At 44.4% G+C, this 17923-nt stretch overlaps 1 protein-coding gene across 1 annotated transcript; it reads left to right on the plus strand.

Annotated features, from left to right (window-relative positions):
* The first annotated feature begins 3948 nt into the window (after window positions 1-3948).
* Window positions 3949-14785, plus strand: CPOX (coproporphyrinogen oxidase). The gene is made up of 7 exons (XM_081908834.1): window positions 3949-4459; window positions 7294-7437; window positions 7728-7838; window positions 9573-9714; window positions 10129-10347; window positions 12234-12338; window positions 13527-14785. Exons 1-7 carry the CDS (start codon window positions 4000-4002, stop codon window positions 13612-13614), a joined length of 1269 nt encoding a protein of 422 aa, XP_081764960.1. The 5' UTR covers window positions 3949-3999; the 3' UTR covers window positions 13615-14785.
* Window positions 14786-17923: the final 3138 nt, after the last annotated feature.

Raw genomic sequence — 17923 nt, forward strand, 5'->3', positions numbered from 1 at the left:
TATGAATGGTTTAATAGCATTATTGTTGCTATTATTTGCAGACTTCATCCTGCACTTTCTCTTATAGTATCTCCGATACCTTTCCACAGGGGAAAAAGTCACAATCTGCTTACATTCCATCATATATGGATGAAAGTTCCTTTTTCTTTCTGGCATTTCCAGAAAAGTCTTACCTGGATTGAGCTTCAGTTTGTTGGCCCTCATTACTGAGGTGAGACATCGGTCCAGTACATCCAATTTTCTAAATTCTTCAGAGCCAGATCTCTCATCTCATATCTTCTTGCATATAGCCTTGCATTACATAGCCATGCATGCCAAATATATAATTTAGCTAAATGATGATATCTGGCCTAGTCTGCATTGGACTAAAATCCTTAGCATCAAATTTAAGCCATGGATGGAAAGTTTTGCTATGCAAAAGAATGAGCAAAGATTCTATCCAAAGCAATTTACATAAAGTGACGTTGCCCATTATAACGTGACAGAAGCTTCCAGGAATTTGGTTCATGTAATATTTGTATAAGAGAGTTGATGGATGGCTACAAAAACATAGCAACTGAATGAATGACAGTCTTCCAAAGCAATATAGGGACTCCAAACTCTTGTGTTTGGAGCTGGGCTCTTTGCCAACTGCCCTCCGTAACAGCCTGTTTCAGCCTGAGCACAAGTGTCACTGGGAGCGCAGGGGCAACTCTGGACAAGAAAGGAGAAGGCAGCAATCCAAAAGCCTGCTGGGGAGCATTGGGACTTACTGGATGGGCAGGGTTGCAGATGCAACAATGGCCCTGCCACACACACCAGCCATAATGTGCCGTGCCAGCCTGGAGGTGATGCAGCGATCAGGCCCAATGCCATCATGTCACAGTGATGAGACTAGCTTGGGATCCACTGGATCCTTGGCTGGCTCAGCTGCTCCCTGCACCTGGAACACCCTGGTTCAGCATGTTCTGAATGTTCTATACCCATTTGGTGGGTATAGAGGGTGACCTGGTGGTCTTGTTGCCACTAGATCTAAGAGCTGAACTACAGTTGTACTTAATCCTGAAGAGAGATTAGCAGAGATTTGCTAACCTTATGGGGGAAATCCTAGGCTGCAATTCCTGTTGGTTGAAACTGCTAATAAGTGGGGTCATCCTTCTGTAATCCCTACTAAGGCTATAAGTGTGTGAGCCATTCTAGGAGCTGGGATTCTGCTTCCCTCGGGATTGGCTGATGCTTCAGAAATAGTCTCGACATAGACAGGCAGACGCTCCTGAAACTGGTTTCAAGGGAAGAGCAGATTATGTCTATGTCTTCCCTTGCAATATTATGGAATTTGACCTTTTGAATTTTTTTGTCACAGAAATATTTTTGGAGTAGAAGAAAGAAAGAAAGAGAGAGAGAGAGAGAAAGAAAGAAAGAAAGAAAGAAAGAAAGAAAGAAAGAAAGAAAGAAAGAAAGAAAGAAAGAAAGAGTGAGTCTAGACATTGAAAGCAGCTACAGGACCTTCTCTGCTGATACCTGCTGGTTGGAATACTACGGTAATTTCCTCCTGCCTTCCAGATGGCAGAAGCATTTGCAGCGTACACCCAAGTTAATTGCTGCCACCTACTGGAGAATTTATGTTGCAGCACTCTCAAGTTTTTGCATTTTTGTAGAGTGCACAAGGCTGACTGCATCCTTGAATTAGCTATGAGTTGCTTCGAAGGACATAGACTTACACTGGCAAATCTAGACAATGGAAGGAGAAGGGCAGCTGTGGATTTACAGAAACTTCTGATTTTCCAGTCTCTTGTTTGTTTATAAAATGTATATTTTACCCTTTGTCAAGCTTGCAGGTACCCCTGGATATGTCACTGAAGAAGAGTTTGGATTTGATATCCCGCCTTTCACTCCCCTTCAGGAGTCTCAAAGCGGCTAACATTCTCCTTTCCCTTCCTCCCCCACAACAAACACTCTGTGAGGTGAGTGGGGCTGAGAGACTTCACAGAAGTGTGACTGGCCCAAGGTCACCCAGCAGCTGCATGTGGAGGAGCGGAGACTCGAACCCGGTTCCCCAGATTACAAGACTACCGCTCTTAACCACTACACCACACTGGCTCTCTCTCACTGGAGGCCTAAGCTTTCTCTGTGACTAAAGAAAGCTTATAACCACTCTGTGTGTGGTTGCCTTTGGGGCTGGTTCAGAAGCTCCAGCTGGTGTGGAGCACAGAGGCCAGCCTGCTGTCAGAGTACATGTGACAGCATTGTTTAAACATCTGCACTGGCTGCCCATCTACTACTGGGCGAGGTTCAAGGTCCTTGTATTAGTTTACAAAGCCCTAAACAACTTCAGTCCAGCATACCTCAGGGACCACTTAAACCCTCATATGCCACCTCAGTCACTAAGATTAACTGCAAGAGTTTCATTAGTTGTTCCCTGAGTTAGAGCTCATCCACACTTAGTTTTTGCACCATGCTTTCTAGGCACAGGTCCGCACTTATCCGATCTGTGTCTTTCCCCAGGAAAACCCACTCTTTAACACTGAATCAGAACAAATGGCAATTCAGGTTTCCCACAGAATTGTTTTCAAAATTATTTTTCAGAACTGTCTTTACTTGGACATGGAGCTTTAAACTGTGGACCTATGCCTAGAAACAAGGCACAAAGGGAAGTCTGGATGAGCTTTAAGTGCGGTTCAGCAACAGCAACAAGAAACCAAGTCTTTAGTGTTGTTGGCCTAGTTCTATGAAATCCACTGCCAACAGAGATTCATCAGGCGCCTTCTAAATTTCTGTCTAAAACAGAAATTTGAATGTGGTTTTTCTCCTGTCGTTGTTTATCTCCTGTCTGGCAGGTTACTTGATTGGATACCCTGCTTACTAGATTGGATTGCCTGAAGAGCCTGGCCATTCTTTTGTAATGATAAATACTTACGGTAGTTCCTTGGCCATGTCACAGGCTCACACCCTATTCAAACACAGACATACCCTTAAGCAGTGGCATAGCGTGGGGGGTGCAGGGGGGCCGGCTGCACCGGGCGCAACATCTGGGGGTTAGGGGGCGCAAATCCATGGGTTAGGGGGCGCAAATTACTTGCCTTGCCCCGGGTGCTGACAACCCACGCTACGCCACTGCCCTTAAGACAGGATTTGTGAAGGGAAAGACATTGGGGAGGCTTTTCCATTTTCCTTTGACCTTGTAGAGAAAATATTTGGTCAGTTTGGGAATCAAAAATGGTTCTAGGTCGGTCTTCCTGTGCTGATCTATGTACGTGCTTGGTTGGTACACTTATGAACATTTAACATATATGTAAGAACTCAAAATTCCTATCACAAGGAAAGTAAGAGAGGCCAGTGAAGGCAACATCACAAAGCACCACCTCTTCTCCAAGACTGAGTTGGCCATTTATAATCAGTTCGGCCACCTACTGCAGTCAGTCCACCCACCAGGTGGGGTGATGAAGCAACCGCTTCAGGCAGCGCTAGTGCAAGACGCCCCACTGCCGAGGAGGTGCCAAACTGATAAATATACCAGGACTAGGTATTCCTTCGTCTGGCTTTACTCCACGAGTGCTTAGGACTGAACCTCTTGATGCATCGTGATCCGACGCTCTCACGTTAAGAGAAACGCGACCCAGGGCTGCGGGCGCGTTTTACTATTGTGATTTATTGAACTTCTATGCCGCGCTTCCTCCGACGATCACAGGGCGGCTTAGTTCAGTTTGCTCAGCGCCCGCGTTGACAGCCCGCGCGACCAACAACGCGCCCTACGTGCTGCCCTGCCTGCCGCGTTGCGCAAAGCAGGCGCTTCCCCGCTCGGACGCCCATTCCGGAGCTAGCTTGGGAGTTGTAGTCTGGCTGCCTCCCGGCGGCGACGCCCACGACGGAGCGCCGAACTACGTTCCCCAGGAGCCTTTGCTCGGGATTGTTTGCTTGCTTCCCCCCGCCCCTTTCCCGAGGCGAGGGGGCGTGTGCGCCTCTTCCTTGTAGTCCGGGCGGCGAGAAGCAGGCGGTGGCCGAGCTTCGCGCTTGCTCGCCATGTCGCTGCTGGTGCGCGGAGTTTGCGCCGCGGGCGCCCGGGGCATGTCGCTGCGCGCCGGGCCGCGCTGCTGCTGCAGGAGGAGCTTGTGGGCAGGCGGCTGCGGGGCGCCGCCGGAAGCTTCCCGCTGGGCTGAGAGACTGGGCTGGGGCGCGGCGGCGGCGGCGGTGCTGGCCGGGCTGGGGCTGGCCCGGCGGGCCGAGATGGAGCGGCGGCGGGGGCAGCTGGCTGGTGGCGGCGGCGGCCGGGAGGCGGAGGGCGACGACGAGCTGGCGCTGCGCTGCGAGCGCTTCATGGCGCCGCCGGTGAGCGGGCTGGGCGAGCTGCGCGACCGCCGCGGGGCCATGCGGAGCCGCATGGAGCTGCTCATCATGGAGACGCAGAGCCAGGTGTGCAGCGCCCTGGCCCAGGTCGACCGCGGCGCCCAGTTCACCGTGGACCGCTGGGAGAGGAAGGAAGGTGACCCAAGTTCCGGAGGGGGGTGCCGAGCACACGCACGGAAGTGCACGTCCTACACGTGCACTTCGGGCTCTCGGAATTATTGTTGTCATTGACTTTTTTTTCCCCTCCTGGCAAGGGCTCTCAAGATGGCTTGAACCAAAAAAGCGTAGAAAGTAATAACAATTCGATAGAATTTATATGATCTGTTAAAGCAAACGGATCGCTGAAATCGTAGAGCTGGAAGCATAGCTGTCAACTTTCAGATTTGAAAATAAGGGATCAGCAGCGTCACCTGTCCCGGGGACAGTCTACGGGATATCTAACAATCCGGGATAGCAGCGGGAAACGGCGCTGGAATAAGGGAATTTCGTGCAAAAAAAGAGAAGGTTGACAGCTATGGATGGAAGGGATCCCGAGGGTCACCCACAGTTCAAACCCCTGCCATGCAGGGATCTCAGTGAAATCATCTAGGATAAAAGCATCACATCAAAACACCCTCTCCTTAAAGGCAGTCAGTTCTGACCACCTCTACACAGAAAATAAGCCCTGCTGAATTCAGTGGGGGTTTCTTCCTTAAGTAAGCAGGGTTAGGTTTGCAGCCTCATTGATGCAGAATAGTCACCACTGTACTCAAGGGACTTGGTTCTGCTGTAAGGTCAACCACAAGGTTACTCATGGGGAAATAACCACAAGGTTACTTTCTCACAAGTGTGTACAGGATTGCAAGCACTGCTTGAGCAACACTTTTCAAAACAAAAGCAGAATAGCTAGTTTGGATTTGACTCCCTTCTTCACCCAAAGAGCTGGTGACTTGGAATGTGATTGCAATAAACTAGTGCAAGGGTAAAGGATATGTAACCTGTGTTACCTACACCTGAGTATGGGCCATGTGAGTTTTAGGGGTGCCTGTATATATGTGTGTAACTGCCACAATGTCATGTTTGGCTGTGTTTTGACACCGCTATAGTAAGTGTGAGCTGTAGCAGGAAGTTTTTAAAGTGAGGATTAATTGCTTTTTGACACTTTTCAGCGGATCTGTCGCAATTTTGGTGATTGAAGACATCACTGTGTTTATGGGTGAATTTGAATCCATCCAACATAGCTTATTTTGGAGCATAAGAGAGTGTGGTCTTTGTGTACATACACTGAAAATGCCTAACATAAGGAAGTTGCAGATTGGAAGGGGTGGGAAGATTAGAATATCTTATATTTGGGACTTTTTTAGTCCATCTTTTGTGTATGGGATCTGGACTGTATGTTCATATAAGTCTCTTTATGAGAGGGACGTCCTTTAGGGAAGACGGGTAGACATCTGGGAAGTGCGTGCCTTAGATTGATAATTGGAGTTGTAAAAAATTTAATCTTAGAATTTTTAATATGTAATTAATATAAGCGTACCTAACCTTTGAACAGTTTCTGTTTATGACTTTGTGCCCAGGGCTTCAGGGGCTGTTAATAAATGCCTCTCAGTTTTCTCCTGTTAACCATATTTGCTTCTGAATTACCAGATCAGGAACAAAATGTTACCTAACAGAAGCAGAAGAGTTGTGAAAGTCAAAGTTGCACAGTTAATTGAACTATACCATTTTTTAGAGGCAAAATACCCTTAAATGATTTGTGTTTAATGGGCAGTTGACTTCTGAAGATGAGTGCGGTTGATTTCAAGGGAGGGTTTTGTACGACTGAGACCAGTGTGGCATGCAGGGTGCGTGGAGTGAAGCAGATAAGAAAGGAGGGTCCCACTGAGGTCCTATCTGCTCTTTACAAATATCGGAGAACACTGCATCTTTAAAACCAGAAAAAAACTATCAGGTCTACTTTTTGTCTTAATGCACATCATTTTTGAGAGGAAGCTTTATAAAAATATCACTTTGATTTTTTTTTTGGAAAAAATTAAGAAAAACTTAATTGGTTGATTTTCTTTCTGCTTAATGAGGTGGAAGGTAGTTCTGACTATAGTTCTGCTTAGTAACAGATCGTAGTTTTGTTCACACATCACAATAAGCCAAGGTTATTGGCTTACATTGGGAACCAGCAGCATAATGGAAGCCACTGCCCAATTACTCCTGCTTCACTCTTCCTTCCTGCATGCCAGGAAGCTGCAATTAAGCTTGACTTCCTGTGATGTCCAAACCCAGGTTTGTTGCTCTTTAGCAAACCAGACTTAACCCATAGTTTGTTGTTGGCTTATAAATGCTGGTTTGTTAGGAGGCAGCAGACCAGGATTCTCCTTGTTTGGGGCAGTATAGAAAGCCACTCTTAATGATGATTTCCTGGGTTGTTTCTTCTTCTTGTGCCTGGGGCAGGGTGAAAAAGGAATAATCTGACTGGGCACAAGCATGCTGCTTATTTCTAAAACCATAATATGCTGCCAACTTGTGTATTGTGACCTGCGAACATGGTCGGTGACTGTTCCTTACAAGCTTCAGATCATTAGTAGCCGTCTCTCCATGTAGTGGTAATTCATCCCAACTTGATTGAAGTTTAATTGAAATAATACTTCTGTGAATTTTTCATGCTTCAAGGTAATTATTGAAAGTTTTATCATTGCACAGTTTATCCCACTGCTCCCATGATTGAGGGGCATGGATGAAAGGAAGACTTTAACATCAATTTAACTCAACATTCTGACTGCCACCAGTTTTAGCAAAATCATCAACAAAGTGTAAAAGTGTCCAGTCCCACCTGGCCCCTCCTCTGTAGTTTGAGTGCTGCCTTTTCCTGTTCTGAAGAGCCAAGCTACCAAACTGCCTAGGTTTGGATAACTATATGAACAGGTGTCTTTACAAATGGTGTACACTAATTTCAAACTGATTGGTAGTGAAATGAAATCCTGCTTCTTGTTTTAACAGGTGGGGGAGGCATCAGCTGCGTACTACAGAATGGAGAAGTCTTTGAGAAGGCCGGAGTTAATGTATCTGTTGTTTTTGGACACCTTTCTGAAGAAGCAGCTCAACAGATGAGAAGCAGAGGGAAAACCCTGAAGGGCAAAAGTGGTAAGGCATGTTGCTCTGGAAATCTGGGTCTGCCCAAGGCCAGGCTCTGAATGGGAGCAAAGCAAGGCAGGCTTCAGGCTGCATACAGGGCAAGCTGAGGCAGGGCTCAGGCACGATGCAAGGCTCAGGCTCTGCTATAGGTGCATAAGAGCTCCAGTTGTGGGTCCGTGCACATTGCTTCTGGGATGCATGATGCAGAATTGGAAGCACGATTAGAAAAAATTGTTTTGTTTTCAGAGCAGGATGGTGTTTTCTTTGTTGGCACAGACTTCCTTTATTTTGCCTTATAGGAAAACTGCCTTTTTGTGCTATGGGAGTCAGCTCCGTTATTCATCCAAAGAACCCTCACGTCCCCACCATACACTTCAACTACAGATACTTTGAAATTGAGGAGGCCGATGGTAAGAACAGTAATGAACCAGGAGTGTCTGAATTATATGTGAGTGAAAAAATAATGGAGCCCACCTTTAAAAGGGAGAATTCTTATGCTGCAGTAAGAGATTGAGAATTGCCCTCCTTAACCTCTGCTTGCCTAAACAAGATGATCTGTGGCATGTATAACAGATCTCTACAGCCATGGCCTATTAGAGAAGTCAGCAGGAGGGAGAAAAGAAGATCGAGAAGATGTAGGTAGCAAATTTATCTCCTTTATTCCCAGTGGGATGACTTTCTCAAGGAACATGAATTTTACCAATTAACCTAGGAATCTGCTTGTCATAGCATCCTAAAAATAGCTGAGCATTTCTCTTTACAGTGGTGCCCCGCAAGACGAATGCCTCGCAAAACGAAAAACGCGCAAGGGTTTTTCGGTTTTTGCGTCGCTTCGCTAAACGAATTTCCCTATGGGCTTGCTTCTTGCAAGTTTTTTCCCTTTTTCTAAAAGCCGCTAATAGCTGCTAAGCTGCTAATAGCTGTGCTTCGCAAGACGAAAAAACCGCAAGACGATTTCGTCATGCGAGGCACCACTGTACAATGGACTCTTCAGTTTTCCACAACTATTTTAGGAAGCATTTCAGATGCTTTAATCCCTGGTTTTGCAGGATGTTCTGATATGTATTCTGTGACCAAGGAACAGTAGTGTCAACCTGCCTTCTGTATATAAACTTGGTTTTTATTACTTTTAAAAAGAATTTCTCTCATCCATAAGCCTGGGAGAGTGCAGAAGTTAAAATAAGTGCCTTATATGTAATCAATTTTCTCAACTATCCTTCAAAATTTTCCTCAGATGTATTGGCAAATATAATGCAGCCAGTTGCCTTAAGTTCACTATATATATATATATATATATATATATATATATATATATATATGCAGGTTTTGGTGTCCTCGGGTGTCTTCCCGTGTAAAAGTTGGGGTGTCTAGGCGACGTTTCGACGAGGTCTCACTTGTCATCTTCAGGTTGGTGCTTTCGGCTTCTTGTTACTGGAACAGAGCAGGATCTCAGTGTTTGAGTTCCTATAAATACTGTTGAGGGGGTGTGGTGTATAGCCTCCAATGTTCTGGGCAGAGAGGAAGCCCTCTCTGGGAACTTCCTCTCTGCCCAGAACATTGGAGGCTATACACCACACCCCCTCAACAGTATTTATAGGAACTCAAACACTGAGATCCTGCTCTGTTCCAGTAACAAGAAGCCGAAAGCACCAACCTGAAGATGACGAGTGAGACCTCGTCGAAACGTCGCCTAGACACCCCAACTTTTACACGGGAAGACACCCGAGGACACCAAAACCTGCATTCCTGTACCCGTGAAAATCTACGAAAGCATATATATATATATATATATATATATATATATATATATATATATATATATATATATATTTGTGTGTGTATATTACAGATGAGTCAGTAAGTAAATGTATGTGATTATTCATATATTACGAGAGTAAATGTAAAAAGTGATGAGTTAGAGACTTATGCTTGCAGAACATTCCTGTCTGCTGCAGCCTCCTGTACACCCTCAAAATCAGCTCTAAGGGGTTGCAGGGCCCTCCAGAGCAGATTTTATGGGCATGGCAGTGAGGGGAGGAAGTGGAGTTCAGGTTCTGGAGCGTTGGAAACAGCTCAAATATATCTAATAACTTTCTTATGGGTAAAATAATTATGTAGTTCTTGGGGGGGTTTTTTGCCCTTAGGTACGACACAGTGGTGGTTTGGTGGTGGAACAGACCTCACTCCAACTTACTTGGACAAAGATGACGCCGTTCATTTCCACAAAACTCTGAAGGAAGCCTGTGATCGGCATAATCCAGAGCTGTACCCCAAGTTTAAGAAATGGTATGTTGAAAGCCCTAATCAAATTTTCCTTGAGGAAGGAAGAAACTATCACCTTGGAGCTTTTGTCCTGTAGTTTTAAAGTTGTCCTCTATCTAATAATAATAATAGTAATAATAATAATAATTTATTTATACCCCGCCCATCTGGCTGTGTGGCTCCCAACAGAATATTAAAAATGCAATTAAACATGAGACATTAAAAACTTCCCTAAACAGGGCTGCTCAGCCAATGTCTGTACTCTTGATGTCGTTAAGAACTGAATGGGACCAGAGAGAATTGACTCTCTTCCCTCCCTCCCTCCCCTCCCCTCCCCACAGTTATGCAGCTGTGCCCCACACAAGGCTGTATATAGTGATGTATTTCAAAATCTGCTGATATAACCAAATTTTTTGTGCCTAACATTCATGGTTGTAGGTGTGATGATTATTTTTATATCGAGCACCGAGGAGAACGACGAGGGATTGGAGGCATATTTTTTGATGACCTGGACTCGCCTTCAAAAGAAGAGGTCTTTCAGTTTGTGCAGAGTTGTGCCAAAGCCATTGTGCCTTGCTATGTTCCCATTGTGAAGAAGCACTGCCATGACACATTCTCACCAGAGGAAAAATTGTGGCAGCAGATCCGCAGAGGGAGGTGAGCTTTGGAAGGCTTCAAACCATGGGGAAGGGGTGCTCTTTTGCTCGCCAGTTGATCAGCAAGACGGCTAATCCAAAACCTTTTTGCCCCCTTTTCATAAAATGTCAGTTTAATACATTTGAAGTAACCAAGAACCTTCTTCGTGTCTCTTTGTCCTAAGTCAGTGGTATTCTATTTTCTTCATCATCTGAAGCTCTACCAGGCTTCTAATTGCCAGCCTGTTGAGTTGTGCCCAGAACTTAATTGGAAGACATTGAATTTGTTTCCCTGTTGGCAAGATAAATATGTCCCCGCCAACTGAACTCTATCAGCATACTTGTATCCACAAACTAATGACAGTTTCTGAACAATCTTGTTGCAGCATTTGAAATTCCAAGTGCTGACTATGTCTGATTATCTTTCGATTCTAAAGACAGCCTTGGAGCATGGTTCTGGTTTTGTGAGATCAGGGCGTTGCTTGAAGGGGAAAAACACAGGGGCTGCTTCGTGTCTTCTGATAAACCATGTAGAGGCTGGGATCAGGGTAGTTGAGTTCTGGTTTTCCTTGCACTGAGATAAGGAGCAACAAGCTAACCATTATAACCCCTCTTTTCCCCATTCATTGTGACTGGTCTTTAAGATAGAGAGTTCTCTGCTGTGCACATTTTGAAATTGCAGTCAATGTGACTCTGGCTGTATCCTATAACAGAGCTTTCCAAACTGTGTGCCGTGACACATTAGTGTGTTGGCTGCAGTGTGTATGTGTGTCGTGCAAACGCTCCCCACACTCCTGCCGGCACTAGAAAGGGGTTTTATTGTGTTTGCAAAATGATGTGTCACCAACACAGATGCTTCAGGTTACAGACGCTTCAGATTACAGACTCCGCTAACCCAGAAATAGTGCTTCAGGTTAAGAACTTTGCTTCAGGATGAGAACAGAAATCGTGCTCCAGTGGCGTGGGAGCAGCAGGAGGCCCCATTAGCTAAAGTGGTGCTTCAGGTTAAGATCAGACCTCCAGAACGAATTAAGTTCTTAACCCGAGGTACCACTGTATTTTTGTTTGGCTTCCATACTTTCTCTCCTTTAATTTGAGACACACGAAAAACTTGCCGTTTCCAACTTTTAAAATGTTACTAAGCATTCATTTTCTGTCCTCCTTCAAAGACAATGGCTTATACTCTAAGGTAGCAACTAGAGAAGGTGGCAGGAGACCTGTGACCAGTTGAGATTGTGGCCCTGGGAGGGGATTAGCATATGGGATAAGGATGCTGCTGTAGAGCTGGGAAGGCTTCTGTGGTTGGTTCATGTGTTGGAATGGCAAAATTATGCCTAGGACTCAAATGTAATTTTCAGTCTACTGTGACTGGACTTGAAGGTGTATGTTCATTTGACAGTCCATTCAGACAGCTTATTTGGAAGCCCGTCTTCCTCTTTCTTGCAAAAATAAAAGTTTTTCTGTGTTTCCTATTTTGTTCAGGGAGACAATACTGACCATTGATTGTTGCACAAATGCTGAAGTAGGTCTCACACTGATGCTCTTTTGTTTCTGAGCCAAGCAATTGAGCAGTTATTTTACTAGCAATGTTGCTAACCTATGTGCATGGCTGGATTTATTCCAAGTTTCTCTGCAAGCATCGACTTTCAGAATTCAGCTTAAGATCCTTGGACTCTGGGTTACTTTTTTTTTTTAGCTTATAATGAAGTTCGACCTGAAAATATGTGGAAAGTGCTTGGTAAAATCATGAAGGCTAAGGCTTTTATGCAGGATTTCCCTGGCCAGGTACTGGAGTAGAATTTCCTGCAGAACTTCTTTCCTTTACTTGTAATTAGCAAAGCCAGAATTAGTAACACAGTTTAAGGAAACAGACAAAAGTCTCTCTTTCTCCCCTGTGTTCTCCCACAGGTATGTGGAATTCAATCTTGTTTATGACAGAGGTACTAAGTTTGGACTTGCAACACCAGGATCTAGGATTGAAAGCATTCTTATGTCTTTGCCACTCACTGCCAGGTAAGAGCATAATCTCAACTTCTAAACAGAACTTTTCAGCTGTTGCTTGATAGGAAACTAACAAGTTTTGTTGCTTTTTAATTGCAAACAAGATTTCATTGCAGTGAGTTTAAAGAGAGTCCAGCTCCAAATGTGTGCTAGCTAGCTTTGTGCAATAAGTAGCAGTAATTAGCTTTCTCAGAATCCATATTTCCATGCGCACTAAGCCAACACTAGGTGAAGAATGTCCTTGCCACTGTGAGAAGAACGCTTCAATCTGGAGAGACCCGAGAGAGGTGGGGATAGATAGATATTTGCTGCTGCTGGGTGCTTAATGAATGGGCAACTGTGAGGGAGTGCCATCAGCTGGGTCTTTTTCCATGTTTTGAACCTGAACTCAGTAGTTCCTCAGATTTTTAATTTTGGGGAACTCAGCTGGCTGGTTGGGGATATTGCTACCAATAAGAAACAACTTGCCTTTCCATTGGAAAGTATCCAGCTACTGTTTTTGTTCTGCTCCTCTGGATTTGATGCTTAAATGAAGAACACGCCGAGTGTCTGGCCAGTATCAGAAGCTCTGCTTCCCCTAGACCAGTGTTTCCCAACCCTGGGTCTCCAGCTGCTTTTGGACTACAGTTCCCATCATTCCTGACCACTGGTCTTCCTAGCTAGGGATGATGGGAGTTGTAGTGCAAAAACAGCTGGAGACCCAAGGTTGGGAAACACTGCCCTAGACTACCTCAGGGTCTGATGAGGGCTCACCTGGGTTTGTGGCCAACAGCCTCCCCCCCCCCCCCGAGTCCCTCCATCTGCATATTTTCCTGTTGTGGAGAGAGAGATGCTGCTACCATAAGGGAGGGTGGTTTGGATACTTATCTAGTATGAGGAAGAGATTAAGGATATTCAAAAGTCCTGCTTTACATACAGGTAGACCTTTTCTCAGGGAGTTCTTACTGCTTTACTTACGTGTCTTCCTGGCTATTCTACAGGGTCCCCCAACTCTTGGGAGCTGAATTAGGCGGGGTTGAGTGCCACAGGCTGCAGGGAGAGGGGGAAATTGGTGGACACCCCCCTCCCCTCCTCTCCTCTCTAGTGAATCAAGATCACATAGACACCCATTGGGATATCAAAAGTAGTATGAAAGAGAGCATGCATCCTGCTCTCCAGCTGAAAGTAATTGTATGTTTGTAATTTTAAAATTGTCTGCAGGTGGGAATACATGCATTCTCCCCCAGAGAATTCCAGGGAAGCTGAAATCCTAGAAGTTTTGCGCCATCCAAAAGACTGGGTGCCCTGACCAGCTGCGTCGCCTGCCCTCAGCCAGCCACGAAGGAAGGACACAAACTCCTGCCTGCTTGCTCATCAAGCTGCCATTGTGTGGCAGTTAGTTTTTTTATCTACTTATTCTCTTTATCATGTGCCTTAGAAATAGTGTTTCGATTTTGTTATGTGTAAATATCCATTTTAAAAGCCACAAGCTGCTCCATTAGCAGTTTCTTGGTGGGAGGATCACTTGACCATTTGTACCGGTATGATACACTGCTGAAAATGCAACAGGCTTGGTGCAGAGGCAGGCCAACAAGGTGAAATGCGCTCAAAATGTGGTCGGCACACACTGCCCTAAAACTCTGCACCAGCTCCTAAGGTTTAGGCCCAAAGCTGTTTTTCCAGGAACCTCCTTTGATTTACCCTCCTGATTGGCATGATTCTTTTATAGGCTATCTGAGCCCATTTCAGCAGCTAAGAGTTGCTTTCTCTTTAAATCCACTTTGTGTCCCATGGGGTCATGTATTTTAAAGCTTGTCCTTTTGATCTGCAATAATTTCTCGAATGAGTAATATGATGGGGAATATTTTGCAATGGGAACAGTGTAAAAGAAATTTGGACAGTGGTTTCCTGTCACTAGATCACCAGTTGAGGTTCCTGTAATATGCGTTCACAGACAGTACTGCATAAATTCCCTTATATAAAGCACAGTGCATTACGTTTGGGAAAGGGCCGTAGCTCACTAGCGAAGCGGATCCTTTGCATCCGGAAGTTCAATCCCTGGTTTCTCCTGTAGGGAAGAGGGAATCCTTTTGTGTGTGAAACTCTGGAGACTAGCCTCTGTCAGTCATTGTCATACAATACTGAGTAAGATTGACCAAGAGTCTGATATTGTCTTGGGCAGCTTCCTTTGTTCCTACATATTTGAACATGTGCAAGTTTTTTGAACATTTTCCCAGCAGATGCACAGAGTAAGTAACATTTCTCACTTGCTGGATGATTTTTTTTTTCAGCCTTTGCCCTCAAGAAGCCTTAACCTTGTCCAAGGGAGGAGTTTCCACAGTTTCAGAAGCATGGCTAAGAGCAGTTGAGCAGTGACAGCTTGGACCAATTTTAGAAGTCGTGCCCTCTTTGTATTTCCCACATTTTGTAAATAAAATGAAAAAGCTGCATGGAATAGAATGCATACATTTCGATTTTCAGTTCTGTTTCGTATTAACATTTGCAAGTGATTCATTCCAAACCTAAAAGTGAGCCTAGTGACACTGGAAAACGACCGTAGAAAGCTTATTTTTATACCACTTTTCAGCCCAAAAGGCCCCCAAAGCAGTGGCGTAGCGTGGGGGGTGCAGGGGGGGCCGGCTGCACCGGGCACAACATCTGGGGGTTAGGGTTAGGGGACGCAAATCCACGGGTTAGGGGGCGCAAATCCACGGGTTAGGGGACACAAATTACTTGCCTTGCCCCGAGTGCTGACAACCCACGCTACACCACTGCCCCAAAGCCTCAATTCAAATTGATCCTGTCTGGGTTGGCAGAATGTACTGTAGGGATGTGTGGTGATAAAAGAATGTCAGCTGAGAATGTCTTAAAAAGAGCAAAACATACTTCTGTCACATCAGATTTATGAAGAAAGGCTTCTCTGATCTCAGGTTTACTGCACCTGCACCTTGTCATGAAAGGCTTTTCTTAAACACCAAGGCTTAGATTTTACATGTGGAAATGGCTCTATACCTATGGTGTGATGGTCTTCTACTTGCATTGTAGCGAAGGTCACAATGCGGTTTTTATAACTGAGCTGGAGTGTGCTTCCTTAGAATTTTAAGTGGTTGGTTTGTTTTTGGCAAAACCTTCAGTGGTCTCCCTTACTAGAAACCTAGCAGCAGGGCTGTAACATTCATGATCTGTTAGCCATGCTGGCTAGGGCTGATGAGAGTTAGTGCCCAACAACATACAGAAGGCCACAAATAAACTCCCCTCTGGATTTAAAATTTTCAGTAGTATATTCTGCACTATACTATGCACACACTTGGGAGTAAACCCGCTAGATCTCATTGGAGCACTTCTGAGTAAACATACATGGGATATTTGCCGAGCTTTATGGGTTTCCCAAAATGGATCAGCTCTTTTGTGCAAAAGTTAGTTCTGTGTTTCTGTGTGTTGTCAATTGTTCCTCAGTTTTTCACCCAGTGCAGAAAATGGAGGAATCTGCGGCAATGGAGAAGCTGGAAGAGTCAGAGAAATTCCAAAGGCTGCCATGTTTTGTAGATTTGACCGAATCCTTCATGATATTCTGCCTCCAACAACATTTGAAAGTTCCCAGTATCATGTGCTAAGCGTGTTGCTTGATAAGTCCTCCAATGCAGTAGCAATGCTATGATTGTTTACATTGCTACCTTTGGAATCTTGAATCAGAACAATTGCACTAGTGTTAGTTGGCTGTAACTATTTGAAAATATTGCTCAAGTTTTGCACAACAGCGTTTCCAATTTCTTCCAAGATTTCTCCCGACCCCAATCATTTAAAACCCCTGGTTTAAAAGGGGAATTTTTCCCCTTGAATTTTTCCATGTCTTCCATTCTCCCTCCTGCACAGCCTTCAAATCTACAGAACCTAATAACTTATTTAGTGCTCATACAAAATGCTGTTGACTTTAATGTTCTGTTTGCCGGCAGAACTTTACATCCTTTACTGTGAAACTGAATAAAGCAGCTGAGGCTACAAACCTGTGTGCTGGTCATTTTTCTTTCAGGTTTTAGGGAGCTATGTTTTCTGGCAAGTGGTTTATTATTCTATACAAAATACAAAGGCAATGTGAACATGGGGTCATTCCCAGGATTGGATTCCTCATCGGTGGTCTTGCACGCACATTGCTGTGATGGTTCTTAGGACCCTGATGTTGCTCTTGTCAGCCTGGTAGGTTCCTCCCTGGGCTTGTGAGCAGGTAATTCATCCCACCCCTCATCCTGATCCAACCCAGCTCCTCAAGGACATCTCAGAACTCAAGACACTTGAGAACCACCCAGATAACTTCATTTGCTCATGCATCCTTCACAGGACACTTACTCTGTATTGTGGGAGTCATAAAGCCATGGCAGAGGCTTGTAAATACTGCAGGGTACCTCCGGACCTCGCGACCAGCACTCTGAGCTTTACAATGTATTGGAATGTAATGACCTTATATGGCGATGGGTGCAATAAAAGCTTGACCGGATGAGGTAACATGAGATTGGCAAACGGCCATGCGGCTGGAGAGAACAAAAGGAGAATAAATCGGAGAAGGGCAGACAGAGGAGCTGCTCTTACCATCATGAAAATATAGCTGGCTTTCTGTGTCATTTTTCTATGCTAATCACCATCTCATGACGGCTGGATTTCCGTCACTGTATAACTTCATTGTTTATATAAATTCATGTATATATATATAATATATTTTGAAAGTTATCAGTCAGGCTGCCCACTATTGTACCTCATATTCAAAAGCAAAACTTAAATTTCACTCTTCTAACAGTTCTGTTTTTGTGGAATTTCGAACCAGACCAGTGTTTTGAAAAGGCACCTGCTTAGGTTTTGATTCATCTGGCACATGGATGACCCTAAGCAATATTCAAAATTATGCATTTAATATATTTATATCCTGCCTTTCTCCCAAGTTGGGATTTGACTACCTTCTCAAACAGCAGCGGTAACTTCAATAGGCATTTATTTTTGAAGGCGCAGACACACCAAAACAAATAGCGCTTTTATTTGCCATAAGATCTCTGCTCTGTGAGGGTGGGTGCAGATGTATCCACTCATCCAAAATGCATCTTAAGTGGTGGCTCTATATTAACTTTTAGGTTCTGTGAAAGTTGGAAAACACACTGCTGTACACAGCTATAGGTAATCCGAGAACAACTTTTAAGAAAGCAGGCTGAGTGTGTTTTGCAGCATGTTGTAGTATGCTCCCTAGGGGGAATTCTGCTTTTCTTCATATCTGTTGCTTTCAAAAAATGATGTAAAAAAAATATGTGCTCAATGGCCTTAAATGTTATTCCCTACATTAAGTTGTTAATATTTAAGATTCTTTTTTGGCTTCCCTGATTTTGTTTTACTCAGTTTCCTGAGTGTCACCAAAAAGATTCTACTACAGAAAGCCCCCAGCAAAGATTCCTTCTATTTTAAGGTACCTGTTAAATTTTCTATATAAACTAGACTAGGTCCATTGAAAAGTGTTTTTAAATAAGAAAAAGCAAAAGTTTCAATAAATACCATGCAACTAGGTGTTGTATTACGGTAGTTATGGATTAAGAAAGCTAGCCTGTGACATCAGGGGCTTAATTCAACTGCAGGAAGGGTTG

The sequence above is a fragment of the Podarcis melisellensis genome (assembly GCF_964234715.1).
Source record: "Podarcis melisellensis genome assembly, chromosome: 4".
NCBI classification, from domain to species: domain Eukaryota; kingdom Metazoa; phylum Chordata; class Lepidosauria; order Squamata; family Lacertidae; genus Podarcis; species Podarcis melisellensis.

Excerpts from the sequence above, each read along its gene's own strand:
- CPOX (XM_081908834.1), top strand. The coding sequence starts at position 4,000 with ATGTCGCTGCTGGTGCGCGGAGTTTGCGCCGCGGGCGCCCGGGGCATG. Across the intron at positions 9,715-10,128 it reads TACCCCAAGTTTAAGAAATG|GTGTGATGATTATTTTTATA; the intron begins GTATGTTGAAAG and ends TCATGGTTGTAG. Across the intron at positions 12,339-13,526 it reads TCTTTGCCACTCACTGCCAG|GTGGGAATACATGCATTCTC; the intron begins GTAAGAGCATAA and ends AATTGTCTGCAG.